The sequence below is a fragment of the Quercus robur genome, chromosome 9, assembly GCF_932294415.1.
Source record: "Quercus robur chromosome 9, dhQueRobu3.1, whole genome shotgun sequence".
In the NCBI taxonomy this organism is placed as follows: Eukaryota; Viridiplantae; Streptophyta; class Magnoliopsida; order Fagales; family Fagaceae; genus Quercus; species Quercus robur.
Window position 1 is genome coordinate 28,026,827 of NC_065542.1, and position 26,445 is coordinate 28,053,271.

Sequence of the window (26,445 nt, forward strand, 5' to 3'; positions counted from 1 at the left end):
ATAAAGCGTTAGGATAGTTAGGTAAATCCATCAAGAGATAAACGTTTATGGGACCAAATTATAATAAATGTGAATATTTTAATATAACTTTAATATACAATAGAACTAAAAGTGATCAATAAAATAGCTAAAATTTTATAACTATGACTATTTTATTGAATAAAATTATATAGAAGTAGAAGTGTGGAGATCAAGATACTCTGAAAAGTAAAGGGGAAAAACTTTCAAATTGAAAAGTTCATGTGTTTTGACTTGTGGGTCACCCGGACTTTCACAAGCCAAAAAACCCAGAAACATTATCCTGACCCTCTTGCCATTGTGCAAGCAAAACCCCTTAAAACCCTTGAAATGGCTTCCTATAAATTCACACCTTTGGTTTAACTCTATGTCAGCGGCAAAAGTCTCTAAGGCTTCAGGCCATAGCTTCTCTCAACCTCTCTCTGTCTCTCTCATATATATATATATATATATATATATATATTTTTTTTTTTTTTTTTTTGAGAAGGTCTCTCTCATATATTTGAGTGTTTGGTTTAGAATTATAATGGTGATGAAGAATAAGATCGCAGTGCTGAATGGTTTTGATAAATCATTAGAGCATCAATATTGGTAGTGCTAAAAAGTTAAATTGCTATTTTTAGCACCACCAACTACAAAAACGGGAGCACATTAGTGGGACTAAATGTATATATTTTAGTTTGTCAGCTACAATACACAGCCATCTCAAAGGTAAAAAAACAAATTGTATTTTATTTATGCGTTCATGCTGATGAAAAATATTTAAATAATTTCTTTTCCTTTTTCTCTTTTATTACCATTACAGCTCTCAGTCTCTCCTTTCTCAACTTTCTCTCTTCTCTTCCTCAGATTCTTCTTTCTTTTCCTTTCCTCCAAATTCTAACCAACCAAATAGACTGCAAAATTCTAAATCAAATGTGCAATTTTCAATTCCAACATAAACCCATAAACCCACTGCTGCTGTGGGCTTCTTCTTTTTCTACCGTGAGCTTCTTCCTCTTTTGTTGTGGCTTCTTCTTCTCTCATTTTGTGTGTAATGTATCTCTTTCTTCTTGTCTTTTGGGTGAAGAAGAAACTATCTTTTACACTGTGTTTGGTTGGGGTGAATTTAGGGGGTGGAAAACATAGGGAGGAAAATATGGTGGAAATCAGTGTTTTCTACTGTTTGGCAAAAAAAGGAAAATGGGGAGGAAGGAAAACCCGAGAAAAATTTTTCTCTCCCAAGCCTACAAAATTCATCCTCCCAATGTGGTAAATTTTATATTATTTAATGAGTACAAATAAATGTATTTCTTACTTATTATGTAACAAATGTATAATAGTCAATTTATATAAATTATATTTTCCATCCTTCCATTTTTCTCTCCAACCAAATAAAAGAGTTTTCCACCCTCTTACTTTTCTACCCCTCCAACCAAACACACAAGAGGGGAAACTAAATATTTTCTATCCTCCCACTTTTCCATCTTCATACAATTTTCCATCCTTTCACTTTTCCATCCCTCCAACCAAACGAACTCTTAGTCTTTAGATGAAGAAGAAGAGCTGAAGAAGAGACAAAATGGCGAGTGGAGGAAAAGAAAAGATATTTGAAGGGAATGGGAAAGAAACGTGTGTGGCTGCTGAGGAAAAAGTGAAGGAAAAAAAATAAAATAAAGGAAGTTAGTGGGACACGTGTTTATCATGTAATGAAATTTACTAAATAAAAATTACAATTGTGTTAAAACACAGCAAATTATTACAAAATTTTGGGTTAAAAAATATTATTGTTATACTAGATGATTATTTGCTATTATGATAATTGAGAAATTGTTTTAATAAAAAACAATTGTATATATATAATTTGGAGTTAAAAAAAAATTATTATTACACTAGACAATTATTTGCTATCATATGGCGGTGTCGGTGGCGGTAGTTATGATTGTTGTTTATTGTAGTGAATATATTATTTTATTGTATTGAAAGCTAAAATAAAACAACTAATATTCGATGGTTTGTAAAGTGAGAAGGTAAAATAAATAAAGTAGCTTTTGGTAGAGCCAAATAGCTAAAATTATGGTTCCACCAATGTGAATGCTTTTATACAAAATTTCATTGTAGCTTAATCTTTCACAATTTCATCTTTAATATCATCTTTAGGCTTTGTTGGTGCATATTATCTTAGAGGATGGTATAGAATTTTTTGGTAATAATGCTCTGATTTAAAGAATTTGAGAATACTCCCACAATTGCTGGTTTTGTTCTTACATTGTCCTAGAATTATCACTTGAATGACCATACATTTGAAATAGTATTTTCCTTAATTCTATGGTAAGTTAAGGCCAGTGATGATCTAAAACGATTGTGCCTACATCGGTTGATTATCTGTTATAAGATAATGATATCTCTGGAATATCTGAGGCCTTTCTATGTTATTGTATTTCTTCAAGTCAATTGAAAAAAGGAAAAAAAAAATCATGTTCTAGACTTTTTAGGGGGTGTTTGGTTTGTGTTTTCAAATAACAATTTTCAGTTTTTAAACAACATTACACGTATTTTCACACACTTTTTCATCGATACGTATTTACACACATGTTTTTAAACAACAATTTTCAGTTTTTAAACACACATACCAAACAGGCATTTGTTGTTTATTAATTGTTACCATTGTCTCATGTTTTGTGGAAGTTGCTTTCAAAGTTTATAATGTCATATTTTTCTCTTGGCTCTTGGTACTGAACTCATAATGTATTTTCAACGGATATTTTGGCCATTTTTTTTCATTTTTATAAAGTTACTTATCCAAAAAAATTGATCACAAGTCTATGATGAAGATAATTTTTGATTGATCGGTATGGGGGTGCCGGAAAGGGATGACCGACTTATGGGCCAACGAATCTGGCAATCCCCCAATCCTAACAACCCATCCCCATAGGGTTTCCATGGGGCTTGCGTGAGACCCACTCACACATCCTTACGTGGAAATTACTTGCACATCATGACCAAAGGCCCTACCACGCAATCAGATCTCTTATATATGGAAAGGTGATCCCGAGTATTTTGGGACCCTTCTCTTTACAAGGGAATTCCCCCGTATTAAGGGATTCAAGTCAGCTCTCTACCACTATATAAACCACAAACCTTACCCTTCTTGAGATACGTGAATTCTCCCTAACTCTTGCACTCTTGAGTTCTTATAGATTCTTCTATCACTGACTTAACCTTCGGAGGGTCTTTGGCTGGTACCCCACCGGTGCCCTTTGATTGGTTCTTCTCTTTTGTTCTTCAAGTACATCCATTGGCACGTGTGTGGACAATCAACTCACTAACAATTTTTGTGCATCATCAGTTGGCACTGTCTGTGGGAAACAAGTGATAAGCTTATCGCCGTTTCAAAGACAAAGAGTTGTATGGTCCTGACACGATCAATGGCCACCATCAACCAAGAGACCGGAAACCCGCTCAATGCATTGGAGTGGCAAGTGCAAACCCTCGCCACAACGGTTGAACGGCTCACTCAGCAAAGCCACGAGTTGGAACGACAGTTGGAACAGTAGAATGATCGAGAGTCGAACGATCAGAATGACATACAGGAAAGGGACAAAGTGACAACGATCGTCCCCCAATGACTATCACCAAGAGAGGGACAACCAAGAGAAAAGCAATGTCGTTAGTAAACGGGACTAGCAGGATACCAGTCATCCCTCTGAGCTAGAAGTCAACGCATTGCGCATAATGCAAGAGATGTAGACGATGAAAGAGAAGATGGATATAATGATGAATGCTCTAAAGGGTAGGGTGTCTACTAGCTTGGATGAACTAGTCCATCGTACCGATTCTCCCTTCATTGCACCAGTCATATCCTTTCCCCTACCAGCCAAGTTCAGAATGCCACAAGTAGAGGCATATGATGGGTTGAAGGACCCCATCAACCACCTAGAGTTGTTCAAAACCCTCATGCATCTGCAAGGGGTCCTAGACAAGATTATATGCAAAGCCTTCCCCACCACACTCAAAAGGCCAGCTCGAGTATGGTTCCGCAAGATAGCTCTCAATTCCGTCTCAACCTTCAAGGAATTAAGTAGGCTCTTCATCACTAGTTTCATTGGGGGTTAGCGACATAAGAAGTCCTTGGCAAGCCTCCTGAACGTCAAATAGAGGGACGACGAGAGCTTGAGGTCGTATGTCACTCGGTTTAATAAGGAGGCACTACTGATCGATGAAGTCGACGATAAAGCCTTGGTCACAGCCTTTACCAATGGACTCCGATCCAGAAAGTTCTTATTCTCTGTTTACAAGAATGATTCGAAGACCATGGCTGACATGCTGTACTGAGCCACGAAGTATATTAATATCGAGAATGTCGTGATTGCCAAAGGGGGCGAATTGAAGAAGCAAGAAAAGCACGACAATCGCCGTCCAGACAGGGGAAGGAAGGCAACCCGAATGGGTGACAGAAAGGAAAAACGAAGGTCAAGGCCCCCGCTAGGACGAATGACTAACTTCACTCCGCTCAATGCCCCACTCAATCAAGTCTTGATGCAGATTAGGGATGACCCTACCTTAGCGTGGCCCGATAAGCTAAAGGGCGACCCAAACAAAAGGCTGAGGAATAAGTACTGTCACTTCCACCGCGACTATGGGCACGACACCTCCGATTTCTATGACCTAAAGCAACAGATAGAAGCCCTCATTAGACAAGGAAAATTGCAACAGTTCGTAGGGTGAGAAAGAGTATGAGAAAACCTACCAAGGGACTAAGAGTCGAATCGATGAGTCAAGGAACAACCCAAAGCCCCACTTGGAGAGATAAGAGTGATCGTCAGGGGGATCACAATGATCGGATCCTCGAGGAAGGCAAGGAAGACCTACCTATAGATGCTGCAAAATGTCCAGCTCACCAATTGTCTGCCCAAGCTTACTCGGATGGATGACCTGGTGATTAGCTTTACTAAGAAGGATGCCTGACAAGTCCACTACCCCCATGATGATGCCTTGGTGATCAATTTGACCATTGCAGGCTTCAATACCCAACGAGTCCTGGTGAACAATGGAAGCCCAGTCGACTTCCTCTACTATTCAGCCTTCCAACAGATGAGGATTGGTAAGGAACGACTCATGCCATCAGACGTCCCTCTAGTAGGCTTTGGCAGAATGAAGGTCATGCCCGTCGAATCCGTCACACTGCCGGTCACCATCGGCACCTATCCTCAACAAATCACAAAGAATGTCACCATCTTGGTAATGGATTGCTCATCAGCCTACAACGCCATCATCGAGCGACTAATGCTCAATACGTGAAGGGCAGCCACATCCACATATCACCTTCTACTGAAATTCCCTACAAATTATGGGATAGGAGAGGCCAACAGGGATCAGATGGCAGCCCAGGAATGCTATGTAGCCATACTGGAGATGGATGAACAAATGACCACCATGAACATTAATGACCGACGAGTGAATGTAGAATCGATAGAGGGATTAGAAACCATCTCCCTGGTCGATGAACACGTAGATCGGATCACTCGCATTGGCACGTAAGCCAACCCTTCGTTTCAAAATGGGGTGATTCTTTTTCTAAAGGACAACCTGGACATCTTTGCCTAAAGCCAGAGGACATGCCCGGGATCGATCCAAATATCATGGTCCATCAACTCAACGTCTCCCCATCCTTTCCACCCATTCGACAAAGAAAAAGGGTCTTCGCACAAGAAAGGGATAAGGCCATATTTGAAGAAGTTCACAAGTTGTTGGACGCAGGCTTCATTAGAGAAGTCTACTACCCTAAATGGTTGGCCAACATAGTAATGGTTAAGAAGGCAAATGGGAAGTGGAGGATATGTGTAGACTTCACCGAGCCAAACAAAGTTTGTCCAAAGGATAGCTACCCCCTCCCACGGATCGCCCACCTTGTAGACTCAATTGCTGGACACCAGTTGTTAAGCTTCATGGATGCTTTCTCTAGTTACAACCAGATCAAGCTCGAGGAGTCTAACCAAGAGAAGACATCGTTTGTCACAAGCCAAAGCCTTTTTTACTACAAAGTCATGCCATTCGAATTGAAGAATGCGGGGGCAACCAAAGGCTCGTAAACAAGATGTTCGTCTGACAGATCAGATGGAATGTTGAGGTATATGTAGATGACATGTTAGTGAAGAGTAAGGAAGAGGACCATCACCTGAATGATCTTAGGGAGATGTTCGAAACTCTTCGCCTCTACGAAATGAAGCTCAATCCTAGCAAATGTGTGTTTGGGCTATTATCGGGAAAGTTCATTGGCTTCATGATATCCTAATGGGGTGTCGAAGACAACCTCGATAAGATCCAAGTAATCCTAGAGATGAGCCCCCCAAAGAACGTTAAAGAGGTACAAAGCCTAAACGAAAGAGTTGCGGCACTCAACAAATTCATCTCACGAGCAACGGACAAATGTTTGCCATTCTTTAGAATCCTGAAGAAAGTGTTTGAATGGAATAACGAATTTCAGAAGGCATTCGAAGAATTGAAGGCATACCTAACATCCCCACCACTTCTAAGTCCGTCCAAACCCAATGAAGAGCTCTTCCTACACCTGGTCGTATCCCTCACGGTCGTCAATTCAGCCTTGATTCGAGAAGAAGATTACGTACAATTACCGGTGTACTACACCAGCCAAGCACTAAGGGGGGCAAAAGAGAGATATCCCCCCATGAAAAAGTTAGGTTTCGCTTCGATCGTAGTAGCCCGCAAGGTCAAGCCATACTTCCAAGCACATACCATAATGGTCTTATAGGCAAAAGCTGAGTGAATTCGACATACGGTACCACCCGAGGATCGTGATTAAGGCCCAAGCCTTAGCTGACTTCATCGCAAAATTCACGACGGGCGAAATTAACGACTAGAGGGCAACCCCTTGGAAGATTCAAATGGACGGTTATCCAACAAATGTGATGGAAAGATCGGAGTGGTCCTTAAATTCCCCGAAGGGCTAAAGGGTACATCATCGAATGTGCCGTCCAACTCCAATTCCCGATGACTAATAATGAGGCCGAATACAAAGCCATTCTCTTAGGGCTCGATTTGGCCAAAGCAGCTAGGGCTTCATCAGTCATCCTTCATAGTGACTCTCAAGTTGTCGTTGGGCATATCAATTGGGATTATGAAGCCAAGGGCGAACGAATGAAAAAGTATCTCAACCTTATTAGAAGACGAATGAATCAAACTTTTGTGGTAAAATTCTTACAAGTCCCGAGAGAAGAAATGAACATGTCGATCAATTAGCCAAAGTTGCATCTGCGGAACACATTACGGTTGATCTACAAGTCCTATCCTTTGTTTAGCAATCCCCCACCATTAAGGAATTGGAGATACAGATGATTCCAAAAGGCACTGACTAGACAACTCCGATCATCTCCTACCTTAAGAATGGGATGCTTCCGAAGGACCATAACGCATCCTAAAGATCGAAAGTTTAAGCATCGCGCTTTGTGTTGATGGGAGATGTTTCTCCTAACCATACCTAAGGTGTGTTGAGGTAAAAAAAAATAAATAAATAAAGAAAAAAATTATGACACCAAAGCCCAAAGAAATAGCACAATGGGCCAACCCCATTACAAGTAATCATAAAAGGGGTGAATTCACCACAAAGAAAAAGGATGGTAAGCCCAAAAGATTTGAAGCCCAAAATCCACAAAAGGAAAAGCTTAACCTGCCAAGATCAGGGAATCGAAGGGAGTCCAACAGAAAAAGCTGGGCTGAGATCCCCAGAGGCTGCCAAAGGCTCAGGATCCCTGGGACGCGGAGCACAGCTGAGGTAGGATTTAGACAGCTCAAAGGAAGTACAAAAAAAGTACAAGGAACGAAGGACAGATATGTCCTTCTTAAGCACTCAGTGATGCAGCAAGGCATCAAAAGGCATGAAGTAACCATTCGTGAACAAAGGGGGTGGTACTTCAGGGAACCCAGAATGAAGAACTATAAAGGGAAGTGGCTGGAAAACTTCAACCCAGCAAGAAAGGATTCCGACCACTTGGGAAAAATGACAAGAAAAGGGATAGCCAAAAAGATGAAAAAGTAAGGAGCCAAAAGCAGAGGTCAGCTACCTAAGGGCACCTCAGAATGGAAAGTCAGCAAGGGACTTTTAAGGAGATAGCACCAAAAAGAGAAAATTATGAGGAATAAGGAAAGGACCAGCCCTCTAAGTAACTGGCACAGCATGAGCTCTGGTACCTAGTGGAGCAAAAGGGAGAAATTAGTGATACCCCGGAACCTTACCATGACACTATAAAAGGGGAAGGCAACCAACATTGAAAAGGGCAATTAGGCAGTAGTGAATCATAACAGAATCATTAAGAAAACTCTGTCAAAACTTAGAGAAAGTAGTAAAAGAAAGAGAAATACTCCCTAGTATCCTAACACAACCACTATAAAATATACTTGGATTCAAAGAGATTCAAACTTTGCAAGTCTTGGAGGCTTGAATAGCCATCTAAGTCTGTGATTTTTGAACTTATTTGGACCTTGTAACACGTCTTAGTGAGTACATTGTAATCCATAATTAAGAAAATAATCAAATATTTCATATTGACCTAAGGATCCCTAACAGTCATTGTGTGCTTTCCCTTATTACATTGTTTTCCTTTTGTTGTTTTTCTTGCTGTTCAACACATATATTCTTACTTGCTAGTGTATACGTGTTGTAGGATTCCTTACTCTGTGCACCATTTGGTTTGTAAACAACCCATTTAGCTGCAGTGAACCAAGCCCAGTCCACCAAACAATAAGTATTTGGCCCAGGATCCTTAGGCTTGTGTGCTAAGAAAAAAGGTACACTCACAAGGTGTTTAATCCCCAACGAAGCAGACTACATCATAAGGAAAGTCCATAAAGGGGTGTGTGGAAACCATTCGAGGGCGCGATAGTTGGTCCACAAGCTCGTATGAGCAGGGTACCATTGACCTAACATGCAGAAGGATGCCCAATCCTACATAAAAGCATGCGACAAGTGCCAACACTTCAACAAGATCTCATGCCTAACACTATGAAAGGGAAGAACGAAGAAGAGATCCATCTACACTTGGATCTACTGGATGAGGTCAAGGCAATTGCTAAACAATGAATGGCCTGTTACCAAGACCTTATGGCTAAACACTATAACACCAAGGTCAAACCTCGACACTTCAACATCGGGGACCTTGTTTTAAGGAAAGTGACCACGGCCGCAAAGGATCCCACACAAAGAAAGTTAGGACCCAACTGGGAAGCACCATACAGAATCATTGATTGTAACAGAAAGGGTATCAAATCCTTATCCCAATGGGATGGATCGATAACCAAGGATATCGACGATCAGGGATGCCTACGGGCACCTAATCCTCATCCGAAACTAAGTCCTACCTACGGGATGGACCAACGACTAAGGATGCCCACGGGCACCTAATTCTCATCTTTTACAGGATGGATTGACAACCAAGGATACCAAAGATCAAGAATGCCAACGACACCTGATCCTCATCCAAAGCTAAGTCCTACCTGCAGGTGGACAAACGATCAAAGTTGACTACGGGTGGATAGTCCAACATAAAGTCATCCCTAAGAGAAAAGGACAATGACTCCTAAGTCGCCTACAGGTGGACGAATGACCAAAATTGCCTATGAGTGGACAGTCTAACATAAAGTCATCCCTAAGAGGGAACGAAAACAACCTAAATCACCTACAGGTGGACGGACAACCAAAGTCGCCTACGAATGGATAGTCCAACATAAAGTCATCCCTAAGAGGGAAGGACAATGACCTAAGTCGCCTATGGGTGGATGGTCCAATGTAAAATCATCCTTAAGAGGGAGGGACAATGACCAAAGTCGCCTACGAGTGGATGGTCCAACATAAAGTCATCCTCAAATGGGAAAGACAACAACCAAAGTCGCTTATGAGTGGATGGTCCAACGTAAAGTCATTCCCAAGAGGGAACGACAATGACCAAAGTTGCCTACAAGTGGATGGGCGACCAAAGTCTCTCACTGGTGGACAATCCAAAGTAAAATCCTACCCAAAAGAGAAGGACATTGACCAAAGTCACCTATAGGTGGACGGTCTAAAGTAAAGTCCTACCCAAGAAGGAAGGACGACAACCAAAGTAAAGTCATCACCGAGAGGGAAGGACAACAACCAAAGTCACCTACGAGTGAACAAATGAACCAATCCACCCACGAGTGCCTTGGTAAAAAATTCGAATCATCTTACCTGTGAGGGGAGGGACGAACCAAGCCACTCACAAGTGTCATGGTGAGAGATCTAAGTCTTCCTACCGATGGGTGGAGGAACGACCAAGCCACTTGTGAGTGCCTTGGTGTAAGATCTAAGTCTTCCTACCTATGGAGGAAGGGAGGGATGAACCAAGCCACACATGAGTGCCTTAGTAAAAGATCTGAGTCTTCCTACCTACAGGGTGACAAATGAACCAAGTCACCAAGGTGATGAACGATCCAAGAAATCCTCCAAAGATGATTGACTTAAGTAGAGATCGTCTAACCAAGTCACCAAGGTGACGAACAACCAATATATCCTCTAAGGATTATCAACTCGAGTAGAGATCATCCAACCAAATCACCAAGGTGACGAATGATCTAAGAGATCCTCCAAAGATGATCGACTCAAGTAGAGATCATCTAACCATGTCTCCAAGGTGACAAGAAATCCAAATGATCCTCCAAAGATGGTTGACTTGAGTAGAGATCATCCAACCAAGTAACTAAGGTGATGACTGATCCAAGAAACCCTCTAAATATGATTGACTCAAGTAGAAATCATCAAATCAAATAACCAAGTTGACAAACTATCCAAGTAACCTTCCAAAAACGATTGAGTCAAATAGCGATCCTTCGATGACAATTGACTTAAGTAATAATCCTCCAATTAAGTAGATAAGATGACCTAAAAAACTGGCCAATCATCGGTATGCGTATGTGGTGGTCATTCGATCAAGTTACACTAAACGCTCATGGAATGGGGGGTAAATAAATGAACCCCTGACACTCTATGATTACAAACCTTCATATTCCGCACTCATCCACCTGCGTAATGACCATGGAATAGGGGGCAGTCAACTGATAGAGAATATTTTCACCATCTAGAAAGTTTTTACACTCTAGAGTCTTTAGTTACCAAAAGTATCATGAGCTCACCAAAAGAGTCTTTAATCACCAAAAGCATCGTTAGGTACCTTCCCTGACACCATGTGACACACTCCGTCCTAATGATTATCATGTATCAAGGGTTGTCAGCATATCCAACCCAACAGATCATGACCACGCCAATCAATTCCGTAATCAGGGATCCATCACGCATCCCTTTGACCCATTAGATCGAGACCATGCTGATCGACTCCATCATCAAGGATCCATCATGCATCCTCCTAACCCATCGGATCGTTCCCATGCCGATCGACTTCATCATCAGGGATCCGTCAAGGGATGTCACGCATCCTCCTAACCCATCAGTTTGAAAGAACTAAGGGGTAGATAGACGATCAAGGATGCCTTCGTGCACATGATCAAATCCTAAGTCCTACGTAAGGGGTGGATAAACGATCAAGGATGCCCTCGTGCACCTGATTAAATCCTAAGTCCTACCTAAGGGGAGGACAGATGATCAAGGATGCCCTCATGCACAATCAAGGATGCCCTCGTGCACCTGATCAAATCCTAAGTCCTATCTAAGGGTGGATAGACAATCAAGGATGCCTTCGTGCACCTGATCAAATCCTAAGTCCTATCTAAGAGATGGACAAACGATAAAGGATGCCCTCGTGCACCTAATCAAATCTTAAGTCCTACCTAAGGGGTGGACAAACAATCAAGGATGCCTTCGTGCACCTGATCAAGTCCTAAGTTCTACCTAAGGAGTCAACAGACGATCAAGGATGCCCTCGTGCACTTGATCCTTATCAAAACTCAAAACCCTACCCAAAGGGTAAACCGACAAGTCAAAGAAAGGAGGGTTGGGGTGAAATGACCAACGAGTCACTCAATGCCTAACACTGAGATAAACCTTCCAAACCGACGATTAAATAAACACTGATGTGATATAAGGAAAACCGACGAGCATCAACACTTGTACAAAACACAAGAAATTAATTATGAAGTAAACAGAAAGTTTTATAAATTGCTGAAAAGTATAAGTGTCAACCCAAAACAAGGGGAAAAGCATTTATGACAACTTCACGACCCATCAGCAACCTCGACGACTCATAGAGTAGGGGGCAACTGATGAGGATAATTTTTGACTAATCGGTATGGGGGTGCCGAAAAGGGATGACCGACCCCAAAAGGGATGACCAACCTGTGGGTCAACAGATCAAGCAATCCCCCGGTCTTGATGACCCATCCCCATTAGGGATGGCAATTTTTGCCCGATCCGCGGGTACCCGGTCCGACCCGACCCTCATGGGCCGGATTTTACCCGGTCCGATTAGGAATAGGGTCGGGTATGGATTTTAAAAAAAAAACCCGAAGCGGGTTCGGGTCGGGTCCGGGTTTTATAAAAAACCCGAGACCCGACCCGGATAAAAACCTGGTATCTGAAATTACAAAAATACCCTATGTATATATATACCTATAATCTAACCCTAATCCCTCATTTCCCTTCCGCAGCAACTGAACTCAGCAGCCTCCCTACCTCAGTTCGACACTCCCTCTCCCTCATTTCAGCTCAGCCCCCATCAACTGAAATTTACAGCAAGTTTGAAGCCAAATAGGCAGGAAAAAAACCCAGTCAAAGCAACACCAAAAAAACCCCACAAACTTCTCAAATATCAAATACCCATACCCAAATCTAACCCAAAACAGATACCCACTGCCATGGACATTTTCTTTCAAATCAACTTTCTTCCACTCCAATCTCTCAACAAAATCCCCAAAACCCAGCTTCTCAAATATCAAAACCCAACAAAATTTTTAGCTTCTGTGTTTTTTAGCTTCTCAAATATCAAAACCCAACTTCTGCCTTTCTAGCAAACCCAAAAGCCAACAAATTTTCCAACAAATCTTTACCCAAAAACATGCGATTTAAGACTACACCATGAGAAAGAGGGAAATCAATGAGAGAGAGAGACTGAGATCGCGAGAATAAAAAAATCACAGCTGCGATGGTGGTGGTGAGTGACGGCAGGAAGGACCTTGAAGTGAAACCGGCCATGGTATGTGAGAGAGAGATTAATTTTTTCTGGATTGGGAACGTGAGAGAGAGATTAAGTTGAGCCTCCATGGCTGAACCTAAACACTCTTCCCTCTATCTCTAGATCTAAAACCCAAGGCCGAAGACCTCAAGCTCTCTCTCTCTGATCTCCAACTTAGGGCCAAGACACTTTTCCCTCTATTTCTATTTTTATCTTCTTCTTTATATTTATTTTTTGTTTGATCTGAAATCTCCTCCGTTGGTTTGGTTATTTCTGGGTTTGAGGATTGAAAATGGGATTTTTATTATTATTATTATTATTAATATTTGGGTGTTGCTGTGGAGATTTGAAAAGAAGGGATTTTTGGGATTGATTGTTTGGTCGTGGGTTTGATGTTGAGTTTAGGGCTTGTTTCAAAAAAAGCTTCCTTTTTGGTTGGGCTTAACGGGGCCCGCAGGGCCCACGGAGCCCTGCGGGGGTGGGTCCGGGCCCCGGAAAAAAAATTCGTTTAGTAAACGGATCGGGTCCGGGCCGCGGGTGTTGGCCCGCAGGTCGGGTCCGAGTATGCAAAAACCCGGCCCGAACCCAATCTGTTGCCATTCCTAATCCCCATAGGGTTTCCACGGGGCTTGCGTGGGGCCCACTCACATATCCTTACGTGGAAATTACTTGCATATCACAACCAAAAGCCCTACCACGCAATCAGATCTCTTATATATGGAAAGGTGATCCCGAGTATTTTGAGACCCTTCTCTCTACATGGGAATTACCCTGTATCAAGGGATTCAGGTAAGCTCTCTACCACTATATAAACCACAAACCTTACCCTTCTTAAGATACGTGAATTCTCCCTAACTCTTGCACTCTTAAGTTCTTGGAGATTCTTCTATCACTAACCTAACTTTCGGAGGGTCTTTGGCTGGTATCCCATCGGTGCCCTTTGATTGGTTCTTCTCTTTTATTCTTCAGTTACATCTATTGGCACGAGTGTGGACGATCAACTCACTAACGATTTTTGTGCATCATCAGCCTATAAAGTAAAAGTAATGGCCTAACAAGACAATTTGAAGCTATTATCTTTCCTTCTCTCTTCATTTACAGGCCAAAATGGCTATATATCACTGTTTGGGAAAATATGTATGGATTTACCATTGTTTGCGAAATATTTAGTAATCTACCACCTTTTTGATACTCGAGTTTGTGAAACTTATGTTTTTCGTGTAACTCGAGTTCTTTGAAAAAATAGCTTTCAAATTTTTCCATGGAACTCAAGTTCCCCAAACTCAAGTTCCTAATTAGTGGTAGATCCTTACATATTTTAGAAACAGTGCTAGATTGCAAAATATTTTTAAAAACAGTGATATTTGGCCATTTTGACCTTCATTTACATAATAATTTATTAGATGAACAACGAGAAATTTAAAATGTTACTACACGGTTCCAATTAAACCATATTTCTTAGCAACTAAACTTTGAGTAACATTCCTTAACCTGAATAAATACTTACTACATCACTTTCATCCCATTAGATCTGACTGTCATCCCATTTAAGTTCCTCCTTGGTAAGGTCGTAGTACAATGGAGATTGCAGAGTTGTGGACATTTTGGTTGAAAGGAATGAGTGGGGTAGTTAGGGAAGGTGAAACATCTAGGTTTTAGGCCTCTCAAGACCATAAGTCGATTCCTTAAAAATCATAAGTAATACAAGTTATACAAGTTGAATTTTACATGTTTGCCAAGCTTTATTCAACTTGGAGTTTTTCAGTTAGTTCAACTAACATCATTGTAGAAAATGTGCAAAATTTTATAGTAGGTGGCATGATCACTGCTCATATATGTTGAAACCTAAGGTGTCGAGTATGTTTGGTTGCCCCAATATGGTTCATGGCTCATGCATGACCAAAATCAAACACTATGGTCGAATTCTTCTTCTTTTTGGGGTAATTTTATGGTTAATCTGGCTACTTTATCTTCCAAGAAATCTTATTTTCAAATCAGTGGTGATTAATGTGTAGATCTTGTGTTTAAGCTTCATCTTCTGATTAATCTTTTCAAATTAGCATGGATGGTACGTGGACACATGAGTGTGGATGGTTTCATGCTTTTGTCCTTGCAAATTGATCCAAGAGTGGTGTGGACTCCAATCTATTATTGAGTTTTCTTCTTCTGATCTATACAGCAGACTACTAAAAGCATCAATTTCAGATTTTTGACATAGAGTTGTTTTAGTTGGTAGTACCTGTCATGCTATCTTCCACAGAAATGGTTTGAGTTTGTCATGGTCAAAAACAAAAGAAGCGGTTTAAAAGAGTGCTGTTAGCATTATCTTCTTCTTCTTCTTCTTTTTATTTTTATTTTATTTTTTTTATGATTGCTGTTAGCATTATCCAAGGCAAAAGAACAAATTTTCAAAGCCTTAATTTGTGGTGGTGATGCTTTTAATAATTTAATGTTATATCTCCATATAAGAGTTCCATCCACACCATTCTATAGAAATAATCATAGTTGAGGCAATAGTATTAGTATCTTCTTTTGAGAAATGGGATGTTGCTCATGTATTAGGGGAAACCAATTTTGTGGCACATAATTTAGACTTTTCTGTGTAACTTTGTGGGAAATATTCCCATCTGATTTGTTCTTCTTCATGCTTTTGTTCCCCGGAAGTAGATGAAGAGAGTTCCTTCTGCTATATATCTCTCTATTTGAAATACAAATGTTTATTCAGAAAAAATAAAGAAAGAAAGTAGATGGAAGGAGAGTTCCATTTTGGCGAAATCTTGGACCGTTTCAGGCCCTTCTGTTATACAGAATCTGATGAAAAACACAACAAGTGCACACATGCATAATTTCAACCAAAATTCTCTCTCTCTCTCTCTCTCTCTCACACATATATTACCCGGCGGCATTTTTGTCAATAGGATTGGAGTCGATGGAAAGAGCAAAAGAAGAAGAAGAAGAAGAGGAAGAGGAAGAAGAGTCGGCATCAGAGGAGGCTCTGGATCGCCATGATCTGGAGTTGAGCTTAGGCTTTACACGAGGAAATTATATTAAAAGGTAAAGAGAATTAAATTAGTATTGGTCTAGGCATTTCACCAATCGAGCTAAAATTGCATAAAATAAACTCAAAAAATTCACCCACATAAGAGGACTAGCGTGCCACTAATACTATACCATTAGACAAAGGGGAAACGCATGCTAACTATGGTACTTAATCAAAATTGATTAGTACAAAAATACACAACTTCACTCGTAAACAATAAAAAACAATTATTTGCTTTTTTATATTGTTATTAGAAAGAAACACACATATAATGGAGAGGATATATTGTTCTAACCAAAAAAACACATTATAAACTTCACTAAAGACCAACTATATATGTAATTGTTTCTCAAAAAAAAAAAAAAAGTGGTTGGCACTTAGCACCATAATTTAACAAAAGGATTTTTTATTCTAATTTTTTTTAAAGACTCAATCTCTTTGCAACACACCCAGCTCTTTATTCATCTCTTTGCAACTCACCCATATCTTTTTCTCTCCTTCAGATTGCAACTCACCCATTCAGCCAAAAACTAAAAAACTATGCAATCATTCCTCTTTGTGCTTCGCCCACAAATAGCCACTTTAATATCTCAAATTCTATATGTCATTTTGTTTGAATTATATTTTTCTTCATTCAAGCCTTGTTCTTTTATTTTATAAACATAGATAGAGGAAGGAGTTTCAAATCCATGTCCTCCTTAGAAAAGAAAATATTTAATATTACTAAATTACAAGACTCTTAACTTCATTCCTAGTTAATGAGGTCAAATAATGATATATTTCACAACTCAAAAATGGCAAAACTAAGGTTCAAAAAATAAAAAAATAAAAAATTATAACTGCACCAAAACCATAAAGATTAGAGCAATATAGATGAACACAAAGTGAATTGATGATGTCATGGAACACTCTAGAAGCTTGACGCTCAACATAATATAAGGCTACCACATACAGTGGCAGAGCTACTAGTTAATTGTCACGTGGCAACATCTTGGATTACCATGTGCAATATGGTGCTTAAAATATTTTTGTAACTTTTCAATGATGATCAAAATATGAAATGTGGCATATTATTTTTATAAAAAAATAAACTGAACCCTTAAACAATTAAAATTAGACATGTTTTCCAATAAAAATGATTAAGAGAAATCTATGATTTTTTTTTTTTTTTTGGGGGAGAAATTACGTACATATTCATATAAAAATTGACGCAGACACTTTGATAAAATTAAAGGAGAATTTTTTTCAAAAAACTTTTTATTGATAAAAAAAAAATTGATGGAATTACTATTGATTTCAATAAAAATCAAATAATTATTGAGAGTAACATGCAAATTTAAAGGATTTTGGCTCTGGTTCAGATAAATAAGGCATTTTTTTATTATAGAAAATTATGATACATTTTCCAATGAAATTTAGATGAATTCCAATAAATTTTTAGCATACTTGCTAAGGAAATATTTTCATGATTCGCAATATTTTTTTTTCCAGAACATCTTACTTAATTGAAGCCTTTTTCTTTGAATAGTCAAATCAAAAGGAATTTAATGCTCTTAATATGGAACCATTTTTACTATGTTCTAACAATTAGGTCCTATCATCGTGCACCTTTGACGCAATAATCACTCCACAAGTATAAGTGCTTGTAAGGTGTGGAGAGGAAGTGTTGGGATTCAAGTCTCTAGGAAGAAGCTTCACACACATATATACTTAAATTAGGTTAGAGTAGGATATTTATCTTGAATAAAATAAAATTGAAAAAAAAAAAAAAAAAAAACAATTGGGTCTTCAATTAAGGCTTAGTCAAGCATGCCAAATTTAGTCAAACTTGGTCAAATTTGGGTTTCATTGTAAATTTATGAAATTCATCAATCCTTTGTCTAGTCAGGGACTCAGGATATAAAACCAACCCATCTAACCTCAGTTTAATATGAGAAAAATAAAGGATCAAAATGGGGTAATGATAAAAATTAATATTAATCATACATTTTTAAATGAATTGCACCCAATGTAAGGTAAAATTTTAATAGAGTTCCTTGCTTGTTGTATATTAAGCTCTTCAATTAGATTCAATTATATTGTTTTCTATTTTTAAAAAATTCAAATTATATTGATATTGGCTAATACAACACATTAATGGTGCTGCATGGATCAAACAAGCCATATGATATATTGAATTTAATTGAGAAGCAAAGGCACACACCCAAGTAATCAATTAGGTTTTGCACAAGGGAAACGAGTCGGGTTGATCAAGTTTGGGTTAGAAATAGGTTGTCCTAAAACTGGTTACTAAACCTATGACCCTAACCTGATCTTAGAAGGGTTGAGTCAACTGGGCATGACCTGTATCTTTTTCACACACACACATAAAATAAGAAAATGAGCTTAATCATATTGTTATTGTCTTTCATTTAATACAACCAAGGGAACAAATAAACAAAAACACTTGAAAATAAATAGTAAATAATACATAAAATCTTAAATCTACATGGTCCAAGTTACACAATTCAAAGTTGTTAAATAATCTTATCATCACCATAAACGAGTAGAAAAACAAAAATTAGATGTGGATCATATCATGTTATCAACTTTCTCAAGTGCACCTATAGTGTGTAAAATATAAATAAAGTTGGACTACAAACGAAGATAACTAAATATACGAAGCTTTAAGAACAAAACATAACATGTTAGGTAAAGAAAAATTAGTAAATAATTAATATGAATTGCATCTCAATTTACTCAACATTAATTATAGATCCAATTATAGAGTATTTATAATTGAGAATTGCACTTCAAATTAGTGAGTAATGTTGTCAATGTTTTCAACTACACTACAATATTTAATATAACTCTAATATACAATAAAAATTGGTCAATAAAATAGCACCCATATGCATATTTTTTATCCGGGTTCGGACGGGTTAACGGATCCGGGTTCAATCTTGACCCTCTTGCCATTGCGCGAGCAAAACCCCGTAAAACCCTAGAAATGACAATCCCTATAAATTCACACCTTTGGTTTAACCCTATCTCAGCAGCAAAAGGCTTTAAGGCTTTTTAAGTCTTAGTTTCTCTCTACCTCTCTCTGTTTCTTTTCTCTCTCAGATGTTTTGAGTGTTTGGTTTAGAATAAAAATGGTGATGAAGAATAAGATCGCGGTGATGACTCGGTAAAATTCAAGCTCAACAGACCGGAATGCAGGGCTTTCTCTTGCGAGAAAGTTTTGCGTGTCGAATACCCGCTGAACTGAGCGATCTCACTCTTTACCTTTTCTTTTTCTGTTTTTCTTGTCGTGGTCGCGTGTCTTTTTAATTTTATGTTTTTATCGTTACAAATTATTCTCTGTTTGGTTCAAATCAATAAGAATTTGGGGGAAATAGATTTTGCAATGAGGATGAAAAAGCTCCCTCTTCTGAAATGAAAAGTTGAGGAAATTTGCTGGCGGAATCGAACCTAAAACTCTAAACGCCACCACTGAGTAATCTCTCTCCCCCACTTTCATTTCATATCTTTATTTTCAGATTCAATTTTAAGCTTAATCTGGGTGTGAGTGTATTTGATATTTCCATATAATTAAAATTCTTGGTGTTGTTTTTTGTAGTTGAAGGGGGTAATATTGTTGTGAAGTTTAGATAAACCAGTTATTCAGGAAAATAAGTGAGATAAACTAAATCTTCATTGAATGTTTGGAAAACATATGGGGCACTTGGGTTAGATCTAATTTATAATAAATTTTTATTAGCGTGTGCTGTGTTTATGAAATTTCAGAAATTGTGTTTTCAATTAGATGGGCTTATAAATATTAAGTTGTATGGTAGGGAAGATTGTTATGTGGCTGTAGCTGTGGGGGTAACAATGTTTGAATGGTTTTGATAATCCATTATAGATAATCTCATTGAAGGTTAATCTCTCTTACAAGTTTTGTTAAAAACATTGCAACTTACTACTGATTTCTTGATAAGTTAATTGTCCTGTGTTAATATCATCTTTATGCTTTGTTGGTGCTTATTATCTAGAGGGTGGTATAGAAGTTTCTGGTAGTGATGCTGTGATTTAAAGAGTTTGAGAATGAACCCCCACAATTACTTCATTTGTTCTTACGCTGTCCTGAAATTATCACTTGAAGGACCATAACTTTGGCAAATGATATTTTGCTTAATTCTATATTGTAAGTTGAGGCCAGTGATGATCTAAAACTATTTTGCCTACATTGGATGATTATCTGTTATAAGATAATGATATCTCTGACATATCTGAGGCCTTTCTATGATGATGTATTTCTTCAAGTCAATTAAGAAAAGGAAAATTTTCGTGTTTTAGACTTTTAGGGTTGTTGTTTGTTAAATTTCCACTGTCTCATCATTTGTGGAAGTTGTTTTCAAAGTTTATAATGTAATATTTTCCTCTTGGTACCAAACTCATAATGTATTTTCAACAGATAATTTGGTCATTTCTTTTTCATTTTTGGAATGTTATCATTTTTTTTACTTATCCCAAAAAAAAAATTGATCACTTGCCAAAAAAGAAAAAGAAATGTCCTGACAAGACAATTTTAAGCTATTATTTTTCCTTCTCTCTTCATTTACAGATCAACTCTTTTAGATGGACAAAGAGAAATTTAAAATATTCTCTTTCCATATCTTTTTAATCTGCAAGTTACTACAGGGTTCCAATTAAACCATCTCCATAGAGGTTCTATCTTACATCTCAAATTGTACTTTTTAATCAACCAGTTGTAGAAACAAAAGCACCCACTTCACAATTCTAGTTCAAACATATTAGTTTGTCTTGATGAGTTCCTAGCCTAACACTTTCCAAACCCAAAACTCCCATAAGATTAATACCCAACATTTTATTTTGTGCTTAGCAACCAAACTTCGAGTAAAATTCCTTGTCCTAAATAAATACTTAATGCATCACTTTCATCCCATTAAATCAGGCTTTCTCACCTTCATTCATTTGAGTTCCTCCTTGGTAAGGTTGTAGTACAAATGTACAATGGAGGTTGCAGAGTTGTTGACATTTGGGTTGAATGGAGTGAGTGGGGTAAATTGGAGAAGGTATAACAGTTGGATTTTATATGTCTGCCAAGCTTGATTCGACTTGGAGTTTTTCAGTTGGGTCAACTAATGACATTGCAGAAAATGTGGAAAACTTAATAGCAGGTGACATGATCACTGCTCATATATGATGAAGCCTTGGTGTTGAGTATGTTTGGTTGTCCCAATATAGTTTGTGGCACATGCACGACCAAAATCAAACACTATGGTCGAATTCTTCTTTTTGGGATGATTTTATGGTTAATCTGGCTACTTTATCTTCCAATAAATCTTATTTTCAAATCAGTGGTGATTTATGTGCAGATCTTGTGTTTAAGCTTCATCTTCTGGACTGCAAATTGATCCAAGAGTGGTGGGGACTGCAATCTATTATTGAGTTTTCTTCTTCTGATCTACATAGCAGACTACAGAAATCATCAATTTCTGATTTTTGACATAAGAGTTGTTTTAGTGGTTATACCTGTCATGCTATCTTCCACAGAAGTGGTTTGAGTCTGTCATGGTCAAAAATAAAAGAAGTGGTTTAATAAAGTGCTGTTAGCATTATTATTATTATTATTTTTTGAGAGATTGCTGTTAGCAGTATATGGCAAAAGAACAAAGCTTCAAAGCCTTAATTTGTGGTGGTGATGCTTTTAATAATTTAATGTTATATCTCCACGTAAAAGTCCCATCGACACCAGTCTATAGAAATAATCATAGTTGAGGCAATAGTATTAGTGTCTTCTTTTGAGAAATGGGATGTTGCTCATGTATTAGGGGAAACCAATTTTGTGGCCCATAATTTAGACTTTGCTGCGTAACTTTGTGGGAAATATCCCCATCTGCTTTGTACTTCGTCATGCTTTTGTTCACCGATAGTAAATGAAGCGAGTTCCTTCTGCTATGTATCTCTCTGTTAGAAATACAAATGTTTAATCAGAAAAAATAAAGAAAGAAATTTGAAGCTTGTGTTGCACTATCAAGTACCAAGTATCAATTGTGTGGTGTTAATGTGCGTAAATCAATTTTTATTATTGTTTGTCTTTTTATCCTTTTGCTGAACTGTGTAAGTTTTGACCTCAAGAAAAGGAATGGAATTTCAATAAGTGATATTTGTTTTATGAGATGTGATACTCAATTGATTGTAATTGATCATGAAGAATGTGACCTCGAAAATTTAGTGTGATGTTGAGTACAACTTACGTAATGCAGTGGATTGGATGAGGATGCATTGTTGAAATAAGTTGGTTATATATGGTGAAATGCTTAATGGCATAGATGGTGATGATAATACGATGTGATCGATGTGATAATGATTTTAGGAAGAGTGATAATGGTGGCGACAGTGATGCTGGGTTTGATGTTGTAAATGAAAATGACGATGTGTCTTGATTGGTTATGTAGGAATTGAGCGGAGAAAAAATTGTCACTGTTGATGTTTCGTTTGGAAAGATTGTGTAGTTAACATTGGCCGCAATTTGGATTCAATGAATTGAGTTCAATAAAAAGATGAAGTGGTCGACAAGCTATAAAAAGAAAAGAAAAAAAATGATGAAAATTGAGATCATGTTTTTATGGAAATAGTATATCAATTATCCAGAGCTTTGGAGTGATATCTCCAGGGGTCTATGTATCTTCATGAATGGGGACTAAAGGGAGGGTAAAAATGCATTAGCAGGAGAGGATCCGTTTGGTGGTTGGGAAAGTTGGAAGATCGATAAGGAGAAGGAAAAAAATGAGCGAAAGAAAAAGACTAAATTAAAAATTGCAATCCTAAATTTTTAGAAAATATGATTTTTTTTTTCCTCTTAAAGTTTCAAAATTTTGATTCCTTCTCCTAACATTAGGGCATGTTTTTATTGTGAGCCCTTCTAATTGGATCGTTTGACCATGTCATAAAAAAAAATTTATTTTTTTAATTTTTGTTCTTATTTTTTCATTTTTGTTTTACTTTGTCCTTTTCCAAATGCACAGCATAGCAATCCTCTCATTTTCTGATAAAATCATTAATTTTCTTTTGGGAAAACAAGCACACAAAAGCTAGTCGCATCTCTCTCTAAAAAACAGCATTGCTTTCCACCTCTAGCTGTCGTGCTAAGCCCATGAGATATCCACCCACAGAGCACGGGTTGACTGTTGTGCCACATACAACCTAGTTTAAAAACTCAAAAAACACTGGTCAAAACATAGCCTCAGTCCTAGTCATTGATCACGTCCATGGCCGACATGAAAACCTTACAATACGTGCTATCATTGGGATAAACACGAGAGCCTGATGTAATGGCTATAAATGGTTGAAATTTAAAGTTATAAACATCAATTTTAAACCTCAAACATTGAATAAAAAAAAAAAAAAAGAATAGTAAAAAATTGTTATGAGAGGGGGGGGGGGGTGTTGATACACGGCGCAATCACATATTGCAATTGCATCGGATTTCAATCCCAACAAACACATCTCCATTAAAACCCAAACTTTACCTACCGCAAGTGCAAGAACGACTTCATCATCGATTACCATCTTAGATCTTGAGAGTTTGTAGTAATAAGCGCTTGGGAAGGTGAGGGATGATTAAATTACACAGTGCAATCACAAGGGAGATGATTAAATTAAGTTTGATTTGTTTTTTATATTGATTTTTTTAATTAAGAATTTATATAGTTTGGGGGTGTTTGAATTTTATACCTTAAAGTTTCAGAATTTGAATTTTACCCCCTGAAGTTTGGAGTGTTTGGGTTTTACATCTTGACATTTTAGAATTTGGATTTTATCCTCTAAATTTTAGGGGTATTTAGATTTTACTCTTTAAAATTTTGGGGTGTTTGGATTTTACAACCTAAAGTTACAGAATTTGGAGTATAAAATCTAAACATTTTAAAACTTAAGGGGGTAAAATCCAAATTTTAAAATTTCAGGATATAAATTCAAACCCCCTAACTTTAAAGGTGTAATTTGCAAATTACCCTAATTTTTATTATAAAGAATTTTTATATTTTTTAATATTAAAAAAATTCAAACTGTTTAATTGACATCGCATAACTAAAGTGATGTCATGATTTCATTAAATCAATTAGCTCACATGATAGTCTTAATTGGCACTTAATGGATAACTAGATGTGGGCATGGATGAAAGGGCTCTTAATCAAAATGATAGGTTATGTTATGGGAGCAAATCAATTTTTTTAAATTTTAGGGGCAAAATCAAAATTACCAGAAAATTTAAGGTGTAGTTTGCAAATTAGTAGAAAAAATAGAGATGGGTACACACTAGCAACCTAAGCAATTAAAGAAATAAGTATTAATGTGTATTGATTAGTACCTAGCCAGTTAAAAAAAAAAAAGAGTATTAATGTGTACTCAACTAATTCAAGAAATGAGTAATGACGGATGCTCAATAGGTTTATCTGTTAATATCCCACTTAATTAGGTTACCCAATAAATCTTGGATAATTATTGTTATACACACTCATGCACACATGTAAAATTTTCATTGAAATCAAATCATGACTTGATTGGGAGGGTAAAGATTTCCTTGTAATAGGCAAGGTTATGGGTGGGGATTAATGGGTTTGGATTAATCTTGCCATCCATAATTAGACACAATTAAGCTTCGATTGTATGATGTTTCAAGTTTATAGTAAACCGGTTAACATTAGCATTGGGAGGGGAATAAATTATGCTCGAGTTCGATCCCTATGCAGCTAAGCATAACCTGCTTGTCTCACACCATTTGCAAAACACTTCTATATAGTGTCTTGTTTTGGGATATTGGAATATAATGGAAATTATACCAATAATTTATTCATTGTTGTACACTACATATACACATCTACAATTTTATGTGCGATATACAAATTTCTATTAATATCCACGTTTAAAACATAAATTGAATAATATGTTTACAAACTATATGTATTAACGAGTATGAAAGAATCAACGCACTTCCATGATAGCGAGTCTTTTTTTTTGTTTGGATGTTGCAAATTCATGAGTCTAATATAATTTCCAAAAACTTATTGAGGTAATGAGAGCAAGATTTAAAATCTTCATAAAATTGCAATAACTTTTGAACCGTAAGCTCTAGAACATATAAATCCCTAGCTTGGGAAACTATATCAGAGAGAGAGAGAGTTGCAATGCAAAATGCAAACTACATATAATAATACATAAACATATACAATGACGAGACTGAGGCTTTAAAAGCAAACTCATAGTTTATAGCTATAGCTTACACACTAGGTAAACGAGTACAGCGATACTTATTAAATCATTACATGCAACACCAAACCAGTACATACTACATAATTAGCCTCAGCCATGGTTCTTTTTGTTCCTAGACTCCGATGGTGAGCGATTTCCATTGCCACCCGAGCCACCACTGCCAGACCCATACCCACCACCGTGAGCACCCCCACTACCATAGCCGTAGCCAGAGCCTGAGCCAGACCCAGAACCAGAACCAAAACCAAAGCCAACGCCCCTGCCAAACCCAGTGGGTGAACGACCAGACCCTGAACCATAGCCATATCCACTTCCAGGGCTCGCCCCCCACCCCCAATTGTAGTCCCAGTTGGGACCATGGCCCGAGCCAGTAGCACCCGTTGGGGTCCCACCATTAGGCCCAGAAGACATTTCCGCAGCTTCAACCTTTTTTCCACCACCACCACTGCCTACTGTGTCGAAGGCCGCAATGGAAGTGCCAGTGATCAAGAAGAGAAGAAAGAGAATGAGAGTGAAAATGTTGGGTTGCATTTTTTCTCTCTCTCGCTTCTCTTCTTTTTGTGCTTGCTTGTGATGAGTTTTGTAGGGAAAGTTTAGTGTTGTGCTTGTGGGTGACTTTTGATGAGACTTAAGGTGGATATAGATGGTGCATGAAATGATGAAATTAAGTGGGGATTTATAGTGGGTTTTTGATAAGGATATGGGGTGAGAATGTCTCACTTTTTATTGTGTTCGTATTCATATGGTGCACATGTCGGTTTGGCAAAGGATTTTACCTACACGCCTGAATCCCACCACCGCCTCTAACAACTATATGCATGTAGCGCACGAATTACTCAAAAGTTAGAATTTGTGCTAATATTTCTATGTCTTTTAATAATAATAAAATTTATTCTAACAAAAAAGATATATTTGTTTTCTATTTTTAAAGAAAGTACTAGTCTTTCAAGGCATGCATGTGGAATAATGGGTGGAAGTCTCCATCGTCATTAT

At 37.8% G+C, this 26,445-nt stretch overlaps 1 protein-coding gene, 2 long non-coding RNA genes and 4 other non-coding genes across 7 annotated transcripts; 6 read left to right on the plus strand and 1 right to left on the minus strand.

The window, feature by feature from the left end:
• The first annotated feature begins 250 nt into the window (after positions 1 to 250).
• LOC126700301 (uncharacterized) lies at positions 251 to 1,764 on the plus strand. The gene is made up of 2 exons (XR_007647098.1): positions 251 to 442; positions 506 to 1,764. It is a non-coding gene; the product is annotated as an uncharacterized LOC126700301 (long non-coding RNA).
• A 570-nt stretch (positions 1,765 to 2,334) lies between these two features.
• Positions 2,335 to 2,424, plus strand: LOC126701311 (small nucleolar RNA SNORD34). Its single transcript, XR_007647292.1, has one exon. It is a non-coding gene; the product is annotated as a small nucleolar RNA SNORD34 (small nucleolar RNA).
• Positions 2,425 to 19,161: 16,737 nt separating this feature from the next.
• On the plus strand, positions 19,162 to 22,216 carry LOC126700300 (uncharacterized). Its single transcript, XR_007647097.1, has 2 exons — positions 19,162 to 19,669; positions 21,555 to 22,216. It is a non-coding gene; the product is annotated as an uncharacterized LOC126700300 (long non-coding RNA).
• On the plus strand, positions 19,343 to 19,447 carry LOC126701323 (small nucleolar RNA Z107/R87). The gene has a single exon (XR_007647301.1). It is a non-coding gene; the product is annotated as a small nucleolar RNA Z107/R87 (small nucleolar RNA).
• Positions 19,570 to 19,673, plus strand: LOC126701295 (small nucleolar RNA R30/Z108). Its single transcript, XR_007647277.1, has one exon. It is a non-coding gene; the product is annotated as a small nucleolar RNA R30/Z108 (small nucleolar RNA).
• On the plus strand, positions 20,366 to 20,455 carry LOC126701309 (small nucleolar RNA SNORD34). Its single transcript, XR_007647290.1, has one exon. It is a non-coding gene; the product is annotated as a small nucleolar RNA SNORD34 (small nucleolar RNA).
• A 3,146-nt stretch (positions 22,217 to 25,362) lies between the features above and the next one.
• Positions 25,363 to 26,109, minus strand: LOC126700302 (putative glycine-rich cell wall structural protein 1). The gene has a single exon (XM_050398382.1). It carries the CDS (start codon positions 25,981 to 25,983, stop codon positions 25,543 to 25,545), a length of 441 nt encoding a protein of 146 aa, XP_050254339.1. The 5' UTR covers positions 25,984 to 26,109; the 3' UTR covers positions 25,363 to 25,542.
• Between the last annotated feature and the right edge of the window lie 336 nt (positions 26,110 to 26,445).

Bases quoted from the DNA above. Each gene is read 5' to 3' on its own strand.
- LOC126700302 (XM_050398382.1), bottom strand. From the start codon at position 25,983: ATGCAACCCAACATTTTCACTCTCATTCTCTTTCTTCTCTTCTTGATC.